General features: G+C 41.2%; 1 protein-coding gene across 15 annotated transcripts in view; it reads left to right on the top strand.

Moving 5' to 3' along the window:
* TCF12 (transcription factor 12) overlaps nucleotides 1-14347 on the top strand; it is a 227631-nt gene extending 213284 nt beyond the window's left edge. For 11 of the 15 annotated variants that reach the window (XM_066634769.1, XM_066634761.1, XM_066634760.1 and 8 more), the window contains 4 exons: nucleotides 1751-1922; nucleotides 4378-4610; nucleotides 9592-9745; nucleotides 12147-14347. In XM_066634769.1, coding sequence (XP_066490866.1) covers nucleotides 1751-1922; nucleotides 4378-4610; nucleotides 9592-9734 — 548 coding nt within the window. In that variant the 3' untranslated portion in view covers nucleotides 9735-9745; nucleotides 12147-14347. The remainder of the gene's footprint in view (nucleotides 1-1750; nucleotides 1923-4377; nucleotides 4611-9591; nucleotides 9746-12146) is intronic. The other 4 variants (XM_066634768.1, XM_066634759.1, XM_066634771.1 and 1 more) reach the window with 1 other exon arrangement.
* Nucleotides 14348-14658: the final 311 nt, after the last annotated feature.

Genomic DNA, 14658 nt, shown 5'->3' with positions numbered 1-14658 from the left:
TCTGGGTAACCCAGTGGTTTTCCCAAGAAGTCATACTGTTCCAGAGACTGGGTGCTGCAACCTAAAGTCTCTGTCCCATGTGCCAGCCAACTATACTTCAGAGAGTGGAACACAGCAGAACCCATATCTAAAGTTCTTTAAAAATGGGCATGTGGGAGTTGGTAATCTTTTATACCTGGAATCAAGGGTTTTAAAGGCAATCATCAATACTTTGAATTGGGCTTTGAAATGTACCAGAAGCCAAAGCAGATCAAACAGCAGTGGAGCTGCATCTTCCAAACAGTGGGCAGCACTCTGTAGCAGCACCCTGTACCAGTTACAGTTTCCAAACACATTTCAAAGGCAATTCCATGTAGAGAGTGTTGCAACAGTCTTACCTGAATGTGAGCAAAATATGTGTGACAGTGAGTGGATCTGCTTTCTCCAGGAAGTGATTATCTTTTTGCCTTTCCCAGAGGCTCTTTCTCACTTCATATTCTGATGAGCCCTGTAATCAAGGAGTAGTGTTTTTCAAACTGTGGGTTGGGACTAGGTGGGTCATGACCCAATTTCAGGTGGGTCTCCATTTCAATGTGTATTTTATTTTTTATATGTTAGACTGATAGCCAATGGGGCTTACTCCCAAGTAAGTATGGATAGAATTACAGCCTTTGGGATGTTTCAATAATTTTTTTTAACAGATCAGCAATTACTTGGGAGGGTTTTTCTTTATTTTAAAGGAATTTTTAAACTTATTGTAAACTTTTAATTTATTTAATTGTTTGATTTGATTTTGTCATATGGCGGTGTTAAAAATTTTCCTGCTTGATGGTGTCACTTCAGGCCATGACATCACTTCCAGGTTAATGACATCACTTCCAGTGGGTCACAGCAGACTATCATTCTAAAAAGTGGGTCCCGGTACTAAAAAGTTTGAGAACCACTGATTTAAGGCATTGTTGTGAGCTAGCCATGGGAGTGCTTGCATGATCTGTGTCTTCTCCTCCCTCCCCTCTTATTAAACTGATACTGCACTTGTCATTTTTATCAAGAAAACACTTAAATGGTGTTTATGGCAAATAGGCATCAGTCTTGGACTTCATTCAAGCAAAGAAGCAGAATGTTTCATCATTTTGTTTTAAATTTCACCAAAGAACATGCACACTTTTCATGAATAATTAGCTACAATTAGATGCTGAAAGTACCATGTTCCTCATACTTTGCATTAAAGACTCACAGATTTTAACATGTTGCAGAATTAGGTTGAACGTAAAGCAAAGGAAGTCTAGTACAACCAGCCCATATCTTAAAGGCACTTTACTTGCGCAAGCTCAAGTATATGTGCTCGTCAAACACTAAAAGAGAAACAACAGTATAAATAATGGAAATGATTCCACCCACCATTCTGCTATACATACCCTGGAGTGAGCATAAGATAGAGAATGAAGCTGCTGTACCCTCAGTTCCCATGTGCCTCTTAGTTTGTAAAAAGACAGTATATACTGTATCTTTCACATTTGAAGTAGTTTAAACTGACCACAATTTGCCCCTTACACACTGACCTCAGAATATAACCCTTATGTAAGATGTGTGCTGACTATACTACACCTAGTCTCTTCAAAGCCTTGGTCTTACTCTTTGTGTTGCTCCTTTGATCTTTTTCTGTATATTAACAACTAGGCTGCAATTTTTTGCTGCTCCTCTTTGCAAGGTTAAACAGTTATAGTTGTCTTATTATCTGCCAATTTACCCTGTATTGGTTTGTTTGCAGCACTATCAACTGGGTTGTCAAGCCAGTCAGTAGCATTAGGTTCAGCTGAAATCAAGTCGGAGCACAAGGAAAAAGATGAAAATGCACATGAAGCTGCTTCATCTGATGACATGAAGTCAGATGATGAGTCTTCCCAAAAGGATATCAAGATCTCCTCAAGAGGAAGAACAAGGTATAGCAACCTCCTTCATAGCTACTCAGGCTCTTTTGTTCATTTTTTCTGCCAGTGGTGAGAATAAATCTGGAGTGATAAACTAGATTCTGATGTGCCATCCCAAATTGTTTGTTAGGATTTTAATGCAGTTATTGCATTAAATAATTCAGTATACAGGTGTGCACCACTTTATGACAGGGATACATTCTCCAATCCCCATTGTTATGCTATTAGGTTGTTAAGTGAATATTCAGTCCAATCTAGTGCCTTTGTTGTGTAAATAAACACTCTCTGCCAGAAACTAGCTGGCTGTACAGGCTGCTAGAGATAGACTCTTCTTTGCATTAAGGGCCTCTTTGTCGTGTAAACAGACACTCTGCTGCAGGCTATGGAAGTCCTGTCTGCTTCATTAAGAGCCTCTTTGTTGTGCTTTGACCACCATCATATATGTGGTGTGTTAAGTGGAAGGTTGTTAAGCCTGTACTAATAAAAGTAAATTGTACTTTTGGAAAGGAGTTAATTGTCTTGATGAGTTTTAAGTAGTTAATGCATATTCTCAAACCTGTTGCCCAGTGAGGGCGACTAAGCCTGTTGTCATCACAAGGAAGGTAACATGCTTCAGATGTTACTTCTTTCCCCCCTTAGAATGAGGCCCATAAAGGATGGAGGACCCTTCAGAATAAAAATTGAAAAGCTTCTTCTAGCTCATGGTTTGGATAAGAGCATGTGTTGCCACCTCTTAATGAAATACTAGTCTTAAATATGTTCTATTTCATCTTTGTATTCACACCTTCAATATTTCATTTGAACTGTATACACTTCTGGAAGGTTGCCACAGCCTGATTTGAAAAGTGTCATCTGGATTGATGTGTTTAGACCAGGGGTCTCTAAACTGTTCAGCTGAAGGCCCACATCAAATATCCGGCACAGTGTCAGGGGCTGGAAAAAAAATAAATATAAAATTTAAATAAATACATTAGAGATGGAACTTAGATGAATGAATGGGCTCAAATGTCCAGGACTTCTCCAAGCACAAACACAGCCCAAGAAATAAAGCATTAACTTAAACGGACCGCCATTCCCCCACCCCACAAGCACAACTCTGGTTGTGTTTGGTCAACTGGGCTAGTGGCTCTCAGGGGATGAGAGGTTGGCCGCAGCCCGGATAGAGGCTCGCCACGGGACACATCTGGCCCCTGGGCTGGGGTTTGGAGATCCCTAGTTTAGACTGTAGCAGTGTCACATATAACATTTGTCTATTCAAATGAAGCATTGTGGTCTTGATCTTCATAAAAAGTTTGGGCTGCCATACTGTTGCTATATGTACAATTCTGAGTGCTGATGCTGTATGATTTACTAACAAAGCGTAGAGAAATTTAAGTAAGCTACAGTGGCAAAAATAACTGCAGTAATATGGGTTCTGTTACCTATGGCTGTGTTGCATGTTATTTTTTAGAAATATTCTGAATACAAGATGTGCTTTTGTAAAGTTTGAGTCAAGAGTTTGCAGAGCTTCAGCTTTGGTTACAAGTTTTGATCAAGAATCTGCTAAAACACACTTTTCCAATCAAAGAAGTTGCCATGACTGAAATGCATGAGCCTTCTGAACAACTATGCTGTTTTTGTAAATAGACTCTACTTATATAAGAAACAAAGTGGCCAAAACTTGCACATGTGGATAAAGCCTCATGAGGTTTCTGAGAGAGAAATTGCTACCCATTCTCTGGGATTGCATAAAATATCTCCATGTATGTAACACACTTGAGAAAGATTAATACAGGTCCTACCTTGTAGTACATGGATTTTTTTATACACGAATATGACTCAACCCGAATCGCCACTGCAATTGCGAAGGAATGTGCTGATCCCTGGAGAAGGGAAAAATGCATCCCTTTAAAATCACAGTTTACAAAACTGCTTTTTACTGTTGTAGAGAGACAGTCATGCAAGTGATTATAGGTATAACCTAATTATCCACAGATTTTTCTATCTCAATGTGATGAGAAGTACCCTTTAAATTAAAGGAAAACAGTCCTTTAACAATAGCCTCATTAATGTGAGAGAGGGCAGCCAGCTGACAATCCATCAATCATTCTCTCTCCAGGCACAAGGCAAATTCCTCCCTTCCCCCTGAGCACATGAATGAAGGCTAAATGGCAGTGATTATCACCTCCATTCTTTCCCCCTTACTGTGGCTCCTGGTGAAGGGAGGGATTGCTGCCTCCTAGTGAAGCCTAAGCACCTGGAGAGAGACTGATGGCCTCTGTGTGCATTTCAAAAGGTTAGCAAGGGACTTTGTTTTTTAAATGGATTTGGTTTAGTGTGTTTTTTTGTCATCCAAGTGAACTCTGGGAACAGAACCCTTGTGAATAATGAGACTCAGCCTGTATAAGCTTCAGCAGAAAGGTTTATGAGGGGATGTGGACAAGTTGTTTGTCCTTCTCCAAACTCCTACTTTTTTGTGTTTCAACAGCAGTACTAATGAAGATGAGGATTTAAATCCTGAACAGAAACTGGAGAGGGAGAGGGAGAGGAGAATGGCCAACAACGCTCGTGAGCGCTTGAGGGTTCGTGATATTAATGAAGCCTTCAAAGAGCTGGGTCGAATGTGTCAGCTGCACCTGAAGAGTGAAAAGCCTCAAACCAAGCTCCTTATTCTCCACCAAGCTGTGGCAGTCATTCTCAGTCTTGAGCAGCAAGTTCGAGGTGAGTGCATTGTTTTCAGGGGTTTGTGTTACCCTCTTAATCCATTTAAACTGGTTCCTTAAACCAGTGTTTCCCAGTTTTCAGCGTCTCATGATGCACCTACAAACGCAAGTAGAGATGGCTGGCAATGACATCATCACCAGTTACTTTTGGTTTTTCTGGCCAGACACAATGCTACAAAAGATGTTAAGTAGATGTGGTTGGGCGGACTTTTATTAGTGTACAAAAACCACACACTCAGCCCAGTACCATCAAGTTGAGCCTCCTACCGTCCTTTGTAGTTTCACATCCTTGCTGCCGAATGGTAGCTGTTCCACAACTCCCTAGGGAGTTTCCTGCAACTGGGAGAGAACCTTACCTCACACTTTAGGGATCTCTTCCTTAAACTAAAGTGTGTTGAATTTTCATTTGAAGAATGGGGCTGAAGAGGTAGAACAGTGAATCCTCAAAGGCAAGAATGAGTGACAGAATACCAGTTGGTATGAATAGCTGAATAGCATGTTGCTACAAGAGATGGAGCAGAGGTGATTTGGTGCAGTAGATACTCACCCTGAAATCACTACAGGTCCAGCCTATTTATACACAGATTTTTTATACATGGATTTGACTCAACACAAATGGCCCCTGCAAATGAGAAGGAATGTGCTGATTCCTGGAGAAGGGGAAAAATGCATCCCTTTAAAATCAGTTTAAAAAACTGAACAGTCCTTTAACAATAGCCTCCTTAATGAGAGGGAGGGGCAGCTGGGTGACAATCCATCAGTCCTTCTTTCTCCAGGCGACCCCTGAGCAGGTGAAAGAAAGGTGATCACTTTGCATTGGTGAAGGGAGGGGCTGAGTGAAGCGCCTTTTGTAAGTGCTTGGAGGACTATTGATTGATGGATTGTCTTCTTAATGACTTATCTTACATCACAAAGGTCAGCAAGGCTGTTTTTAAATCACCAAAGAAACTTTGTTTTTTAAATTGATTTACTGTAGTGCGTTTTTTTTTGCCATCCATGTGAGTGCTTGGAATGGAACCCTAGCAAATATTTAGGCTCAACCTGTAGTTGTTAATAGCTCTTGTCCAGTTGAAGTTGGAGTAGTGTGTTTAACAGGAAATAGCCAAAGTTTTTTGAGTTTGAGTTCCATCTCAGCATTTGATGGAACATTTGAGTTCCATCATTTTCCTTGAATAGTCAACCTTTTATTTAACACTTTCCTCCTCAAATGGATTTGGCTTTGACTGGACTGTTTTTCCCATTTTTCATAAGAATTATTTTTTTGCCAACAAGATTAAAATTAAAACTTTGCAGTATTCACTTTTTTGTTGTTTTTAAAAAGAAGCCAAGGTTGCTTTTCTAGGTTATTAATTCTGTGTGACAGAGGCAAAGAATGATAGCATATTGTGCATTATAGGCATCTGGATTTTCAGTGGGGCTGTTTGCCATAGTAACTTTAAGCAAGGGAAGATTGGTGCCCTGCATGACCTTAGTTCTATTTTGTACGTACACAGAATAGCATTCGTTCTCCTTTGGATTATGTGTAATGGTGTCAATAATAATTGTTAATAGTTTCCAACTATTATATATAATAAAATTAAGTGTCACTTTGAGAAACTTTCTGTGTGTAATTTTGTAGCATTGTTCAGGTATTTTAATTTGTAGTCATAAGCAGTAAAATCCTGGTTTATATGTGTGTATTCGTTGCTTGTGTAACCCACTCTTCTGTGTAAGGTACATGGGTTTCCTCAGGCATTCACTGAATAATAATTTCCAGGTTGGTTTTATCCAGAGAGTGCTTAGGACCATACCTGCTTAGCTTCAGTGATAGAACTGCAGTAAGTGCCTCCAAGCAATTATGAAAATATTACTGAATTTGGCTTAGTTCATGTTGCTTTCTGCTTTCTAGATTGGTGTTTTGTAAAATAACCTATAGAGCATGCTCATTGGGGGGGAGGGGAAATGGAGGTGCATTCATCTTAGCCAAATAGGTGTTGGTTCTAATGCATGCCTGGAGCTATTAAGCAAAAGCTGTCCCACTGTCTTCTATGTCAGGAATGTTAATACTGAGTTCTGTATGCAGCCGAAGCCATGGGACCATTTGGATCCCAACTGTAGGCAATTTTTTTTTATATTTAAATTGCATTCTGTCAAATCCATTTATCATAACCCTTGTTGGGGGTTTGCCTGTCTTTGGTGGGGCACCAGCTGCTTTTGCAAGCAGAGTTAATCCTTCCCAACAAATCCATATCCTGTCCATGTCATCCTTGAGGAGCTCTCTCTAGAGGTCAGGTTGAAAAATAAGCCCAGTTCATTATAATCATGTTCTCCTATGGAGCTGGGGTGATCGTTGACCTCTGGTGTGCAAGCTCCTTTTATATCTGTGTCAAAGAAATGATGAAACAGACATCACAGTTGCCCATTGCCCACCAAAGAGGATGTGTTCTCTCTCTCTCCCTTTTTATTTTTCCCTGCGGGCTGGCTAGACACAGCTGTGCTATGTATTCTTTCTCATCTGATGCATTTCCAGAGTGTACATATAAATGTCTTCGAGATGTGGAGACTGTCAACATTAATATTTGCTCAGTGTTCTAAATCACTGAGTGACATCTCATCTGTTCTGTTGCTTATGCCAGCCACTTGGACCTCATTTTTATTCTCCTCTCCCATGAGTATGTGGCAAGTAAGTGGAGATGGGAGCATTTTGTACTACAAGTGACAGAACTAACAGTAAATATGAACAGGAATACCCAATGTCAATATTTTTCAAACTAAGAGCAAATCTTTTGTGGGGGCAAGGACATTGCATGAGCTATTGAGAGCAGACCTAGTCAAGCTTGAATATTTCCAAAACGTGAGCCACAACTATACTGGGTTTGTTGAAAGGGAAGTACAGCTTGGAGTACATTGCAGTAATCAAATTGAAAGGTCATTAAAGTGTAGACAACTATATTCAGGCCACCTTCAGACAAAACAGGTGCAATGAGTTTATCAGTTGGGCAAAAGAACTCTATGCCGCAGCCTGGATATGCAAGTTAGCAAAGCTAGGGACCGGGAGTACTCCAAAAATGTGAACCTGGTCATTCAAGGGTGCCTGTCGCACAGCAGCAGCCTGTGTGGAGGCGCCTAGCAATGGTGAATACTGGGGACATAACTGTGTGGGGAGAAGGTGGAAGGGGATAGATCCAGCAGCAATGGCACATGCTGGATCTTATCCCCTCTGTTTTAAATCTCCTTGTCCCACCTCACCTCTCTTCTCTCCTTGGTCATATACCACCAAAATAAGTTACATATGTCAGAGGAGACTCATGGGTAGCCAAGGACTTATGCAGAGGTAAGTAAAAATAATTTTTTACTTGCATCCCATTTGTCCTTAGATTGCCCCTCACCACTGTTGGATGCAGTGTACACCTGCATCAGCAATGGTGGCAGGGGATAGATTTGTCTAGGAAAGTATGACAGGCTTACATGCATGTAGGGGCTTTCTCTGCAGTGCCCCCCACAACATGGAGTTTGCTATTATGAAAGATGATGGAAGCTCCCACTGTTCCCAACTTTAGAAGATTATAAACTTCTTGTTCTGCCAGACTTTTGGGCTGTTTATTATTTGACTGCTTCTCTTTGCAATGTTAAGCAGTTTTGATTGTTAACTGATTGCTTTTATTGTCTTAGTGTTTTTACAATGTTGTGAGCTGCCCTGGAGCTGTGTCATGAAGAAAGAGTAGACAATGAGGAGACATACTCTGTCTTATTTCTGGTGTAAATCAGCTCTTGGGCTATTCAGGCTCATTTCATGGAGGCTTGCCTGAGTGAAATTCATGAATTGTGGTCCTTGTATTCACCAAATGATAGGAGAGCAGATGGCTATGAGTACTTTGGACTTTGCACAATGACAGCAGCAGTCCACGCAGCCTGTGGTGCTTCTTGCACTAGCTCTGTTGAAGCTGGAAAAGATGCTATAATACATGCCATACTGTTTTCCAGCTGTATTGGTTCAACCGACCAATGAGGTTTTGCTTTCTCTGTGTTGCTTCAGTACTTTTAAGCTACTTTACCTGTTCTCCATCTTAGACAACATTTACAAGAACAAAGTGTTCCGTATGGCATACTGGGTAACAATGGTGTCGCTAACAGGGAACCTGGGGGTCAGTTGCCCTGTGCTCAGCAAGTCAGGGGTGCATCATGGCAGCTGCAACCAAGGTGGTAGTGGCTGGCATGCACCCTTCTGTGGAGAGGAGACTGCTGTAGGAGGTGGTGCCCCTTCTCCAGGGGCCTGGTCCCTCCCACCTGCTCACTCTCCCCCTCTCTTCTCTCTCCTTTGCCCATCCTTCTCTCCCAGTGACTGCTTATCTTAGCTTTCAGACCTCCAGCAGCGAGTTGTACTGGGCTAGAGCAGCATGGTGAGAGCACAGAAAACAGAGCACAAAAGCATAGAACACCTTACCTTAGAAAAGCTCCCTAGCATAGAAAAGTCTCTCTGCATGCACAGCAAAACACAGAGATGCTTGGTTTTGGACTACTATATCTGAATTGTAGCCCAGCATGAACTAGTCCAAGTGAGGGCAAGGAAAGTGCACCAGGGACTCAAGAAGACAGAGTGGTGAAATGGGTGCTTTGGAGAGGGCATTTTCTCTCTGAAGCCCAGCTGTTTTCTTTTTCCATTTGGAAAGGTGGCAATGGTGAGCACAGTCTCTGCACCCTGACAGCCCCTTGCTCCTCAGTTTGGGGGGGGGGGCTCTGGGCCTGGGGGTGAGAGCAGGGAGGCAACATATTTTTTTACTATTCTTGAGAAATGCAGGTGTGACACCACACCCATAACTGACATCATTTTGAGCTCAGCCCTAGGCTCCAGGATGCTTAGCTACACCGCTGCTGGATAAACTCAGCTAGGTTGCTGTGATTCTCTTTTTCATCCTTCAGACTTTGACCACCATTCTTGATACAATTTTCATGTATTAATAAATATTGTGATTCGTGTTTATGTGTAATATTGCTTCTAGAGAGGAACTTAAACCCCAAAGCAGCCTGCCTTAAGAGAAGAGAAGAAGAAAAAGTTTCTGCCGTATCGGCAGAGCCACCAACCCCACATCCAGGAAACCATTCTGGGCTTAGTGAAACTACCAACCCTATGGGTCATATGTGAACACCAGCCAGGTAACAGCCATATTTCCTTTTTTTGTGTGAGGAGACGGACTTACGAATACTCTGATTGAACTTAGGTGGAACAAGGCAAAAATTAAAAACTGGCCCATCCATATTTTGTTTTAACCTTAGCTATGGCCATCATTTCATCTGCATCTTTTTTTCCTCCTCCCCCCCCCCAATACCACAATTCCGATTACAGATTGACTCCTGCAATATTTAGCATTGTTTTCTTGAAATGAATAGTGGTAATCAACTAAAACGTCTGGAACAGTGGTTCTCACACTTTTAGCACCGGGACCCACTTTTTAGAATGAGAATCTGTCAGGACCCACCAGAATTGATGTCATGACTGGAAGTGACATCATCAAGCAGGAAAAATTTTAGCAATCTTCTGCTCAATCCTACCCAGGAGTAAGCCCCATTGACTTTCATTGTTAAAAGCATATATATAGTAGCCTGTTGAAAGTAAAGATCTGTAACGTTTCCCCAAATGCAGTCACATACTAGTGTGGTATTAAGTCTAATATATTAAAAATAAAATATTGAAATGAATGGGGACCCACCTGAAATTGGCTCATGACCCACCTAGTGGGTCCCGACCCACAGTTGAGAAACACTGGTCTAAAATATATCAACTTTTAAAAATCTGTTGTGAACTGGTCTTGAGCTAAGTTGATGTTAGGAGGCATCTGATTACCTATAACCTAAGGAAGTTGTTATAGAAGCCACCAAATGTTGTTTGCCTAAGACAGTTGTCCCACTTCCAGAGGAAAGGAAAAGGGTGGGGGGGGGAATCCACAAAAAAACAATTGGAGAGTTCTGTGTAAACTAACCGTTTGCCTTGGTTACTCTGCTCTTGGCAGTTGCTTTTCCCCACTGGTACTTTTGATCCACTTGGCCTCCAAGCACAAAAGGCAACTAGGAATAAATAAACCCATTTGCTGGCTTCTTGATCTTTATAACCAGTTCTCTCTCTGGGTTTTGTGTTATTGTATACATGAAGCGTGAGCAGGGAAAACAGTAGTTTTGGGAGTGACATGGAAGCTGTCACTTTAAAGGCAGAGAATGAGAATGGAAATAGGGCAAAATGCTTTGGCAACTGCATTGGCTGCCCATTCGTTTCTGGCCTCAATTCAAGGTGCTTGTTTTGACCTTTAAAGCTCTTCACAATTTGGGGCCAGGTTAACTGAGGGATCGTTTTCCCATATATTCTGGCCCACCCTCTTAGGTCATCTGAGGAGGCTTTCTTCCAAGTTAGGGGGATGGCGGCACGGGGGCAAGCCTTCTCGGCAGTGGCGTCACATTTATGGAACTCCCTACCGGGGGACTTAAGATCTACCCCCTCCCTCGTGGCATTTTGGCAAGGGCTTAAAACATTTTTGTTTCGTTTTGCTTTTGGGTGTCTGCCTCCTGTGCCTCTATAGCAGTTCCTTGATTATTTTTGCCCTCCTCCAATTGGTGTTCCCCTCATTGTATTTCCTTTTTCTATTTTTGTATTATATTTTCTTTTTTTTACTCTATTGTTTATTGTATTTTTATTTTTATTTATTCATTTTTAAATCTATAAATTGAAAGCCTCCTTGGACATCTGCTTTTAGCGGAGGAAAGGCAGGGTAGAAATCTTTTTAACCAACTAACCTACCTACCTAACTGACTAAAACGTAGCTTCGGTACAGGTGCTTTGGCATGGAAATTGACCCTGCTGTATAAACGAGGGGTATGTGATGTGGTTAACAGTGTGTAGTCCTTCTAGTTTACAGCCAACCTCTTTTAGAGGTTGGCTGTAAACTCTGCAAATAAATCAGTAGGCCCTGCAAATGTACACAGACTAATCATGGCAAGGCACTGATAGGTCCTCCCTTGAGGCCAAACTAAGCATTGCTTTAAATATGTTATTTGACTCTGCATGTTTGGGATTTTCCCTGTAAATAACAACTGCAGGGATCTCTAATCTGGATTGGGAGTGTGGCATGGGTAGAAAATGGGATTTAACCCTTTGTCTCATTCACAGTCCCAGTCTGGATCTGGGCTTCTATAGCTGTTTATGCGATAGGGCAGAAATGGGCAGGGCCAGATGATAAGTTTAAAGTCAAATGTAGTTTAGCTCTGAGTTGTGTGTGTTCCTTGCTAAACACTGAAGCAGTTCATGGTCAACATGTGGTTTGTGTTGCATGCAACAGAAGATAGCACTGTTTGACTAGAGGTTGGTTTGGCAGGTTAGAAGGATGTTGAGGCTGATGTACCACTCTTTGGGATAAACTACTACAGCATGATCTGGTCAGTGATGTGGGGGATGCTTGGGCTAGATCAACCATCCTTCATTGGTGGACAGTGTAAACGTATTACAGAATGTTATTGAGATGCCATTGTTGTGTTGCTAACATCATTTTTTCTTTAATTTTCACATCAGAATTTTGGAATCATGGGGAGGAAACCTGAGAGGTGACCTTTTCTTCACAAGGACACAGACTAAAAATAGCATAAAATGAAGACACATCTGACAGGAGAAGCAAGAAACCCAAACACAATCACGTGATCAAAGCTACTGGTCAACACCTTTGTCCAATGGGACGATGCTAACATCTCCTTTCAACAGAATTTCAGCCCCAGAAATATTCTGCACATCCTCCTCCTCAGTCATCCTCATCTTTCTGTTGCAAGCAGCATGCCGCTCCAGCACAATCAGAGACTCTTTGATCTCTCCACTTGCTGTGGAAGTTGCCTTGTGCCTAAACAAATTGACAAATGCATTGTAACTACAAATTTTATTTATTTGTAATGGAACTGTAAAGATCTACATATGAAGGGAAAAGTTGACCCATTGAAAGTTGATAGAATTTCAGTTGATGCCTGCATTCAGAGAAGCTGTTTATGTTCCAAGAGCTAGGCTTGCTGATCCTTAGCATTCCCAGCATACCTGTGAGTGTCTTAAAAGAAGGAAGGGACAAGGGCTTCTGTCATTCTTCCCATTCCTTTGACCATCTGACTCATGCTTTCCTTGGGATGTCTCTTTATGTTTAAATGCTCATGGCCACAGCCAGCCCTTCCACACAGCTCAGTGTAGCAAGCTGTTCAAGTGAAGAGCACAAGCTGGAATTATCCTGAGGCAACAACACTTTTTGAATTGAAAAGTGGTGTTCCATCCCACAAGTGTGTGTTAATTTCTGAACCAAACCCTTTAGGCTGTTAGGGTTCCTAATAAAGCTTATAATATGGATTGCCACTTCAGTGGCAGGAGAACTTACAATTGCTTTGTTTTCTAAGCAGTAAGTACATGTAAAGCATTAGCTGTATGTAAGCACAAAATGCATTAAAATATAGAGACTTGTATCCCTGCTGTAACTTCTAGTGAACAGTCAGAATTTGCCATGGCAGTCAGTGGACTGAGCTCATTTTAGCACTTGAACATAAGACCATCAGTTACCAGTCTGTCCTATATAGCTTAGGTCAACTTCTTATCCTCATCTAGCTTGCCTGTCGAGGGTATGTTAGGGTGGGGTTCCATCAACTGCATGCCATCCACCTTTCCCCTAGAAGATAAGCTGCATCAGCTTTGTTGGAGTTTAGTGTGGCTTCACTAAACACTGAAGTGTTTCTAAGTATTCCTTTTTTGCTCCTACTCTTGGGGATATCCCAGCTCTTTGAACTTCCACTAAAAACTGTCTTCCACTGTTAACACACCAAGAAATGGGGGGGGGGCATGAAGAAGGGGAAGGAACAACCAAGGCACAGCTGCCTTAATTATCCATGCAGTGTTCCCTCTTACTGGTGGCAGTCTGCTTGCGTACACTAAAGGAACAAAGTCTTCATTTGAATAATTTCACATCATTTGAAAGAACAAAACTGTTGCTGCAAGAGGCTTATCAATTTGAGATCATGTTTCAGATGGTTCCTAACAAATTGTGGGTTTGTGAAATGGCTGACTAGTCTTTGCATCTGCTCTCCAATAACACCTGACGCACTTCTGTGGCCTTGTTCATTTCAGTGTTTTTTGGCTCAGTGAACTTCTGCTTACGATGAGGTGTGAAAGTGCTCATACTGCCTGGCCTTTTTCCTTCCAAGCTTGTTGTCTCTTGGCTATATTAGACTTTGCAGTATGCCCTGAAGCTTTCCTTCATAAAATAGAAAGAAAGAAAAAGAAAAGAAAACATTTGGCTTATTTTTCACTGTAGCTAGTCTTTTATACAATAATCTTGTAAGAAAGTTTCTTGAATTCTAAATATTACTCTTTCTAGATTTTTGAAATCAAAGAAGGTTTTCAGTAAAAATTTTCGTACTTTATTTTACTATATTAGATAGTAAAAATGTAGGGTTATTTACCATAACCTCTTCATTAATATCAGAAATTTACAATAGCATTGTAAGAGCATAGTAGGGTTCTAGCATACTGTGTAGTACCTATGGAGTATTGTAAGAGCTACTTGTCCGAGATGAATTGCTTCTCATCTTGTTCTCCAGTTTCCATTGTTGGTTTATTGCAGATTTGTACCCTGTGTCAAATTTCAAGATGTTACGGATAAACTTTTTCAACCAGCAGCAAGAAGTTCAACACTTTTTCTGTCAATGTAACAGAAAACACAATGTATATAACATTTATGTAGCAATAAATGTGCCATCTTTTTTTTAAAAAAGTCGCTGTAGATCATTTCTTGGTTCTTGGGTGTGTGTGGCAATGTGTTTCCTCCACACTCATGCGGAGAATAAAATTTAAATGCAAGTGCTCAGTTTTTCCTACAAAGGATTGTGTCAATATAAATGAGCATTTACTTGGCTGGCAGGGGCTGGGCTACTATTGTTTGCATCTTTTGTTTTGCTTCAGATAAGTTTTTTAAACACTAAAAGTATTTCAGCTGCTTTGATTTAGGGCCCTGTTATCCCCAGTGCCAGCAGTACACACGTTTCACCTGCTATGGGTGTCATAA

The sequence above is a fragment of the Tiliqua scincoides genome, chromosome 8 (assembly GCF_035046505.1).
Source record: "Tiliqua scincoides isolate rTilSci1 chromosome 8, rTilSci1.hap2, whole genome shotgun sequence".
NCBI classification, from domain to species: Eukaryota; Metazoa; Chordata; class Lepidosauria; order Squamata; family Scincidae; genus Tiliqua; species Tiliqua scincoides.
The sequence above is the reverse complement of the archived record's forward strand: the minus strand, read 5'-3'. Positions and strand labels throughout refer to the sequence as shown.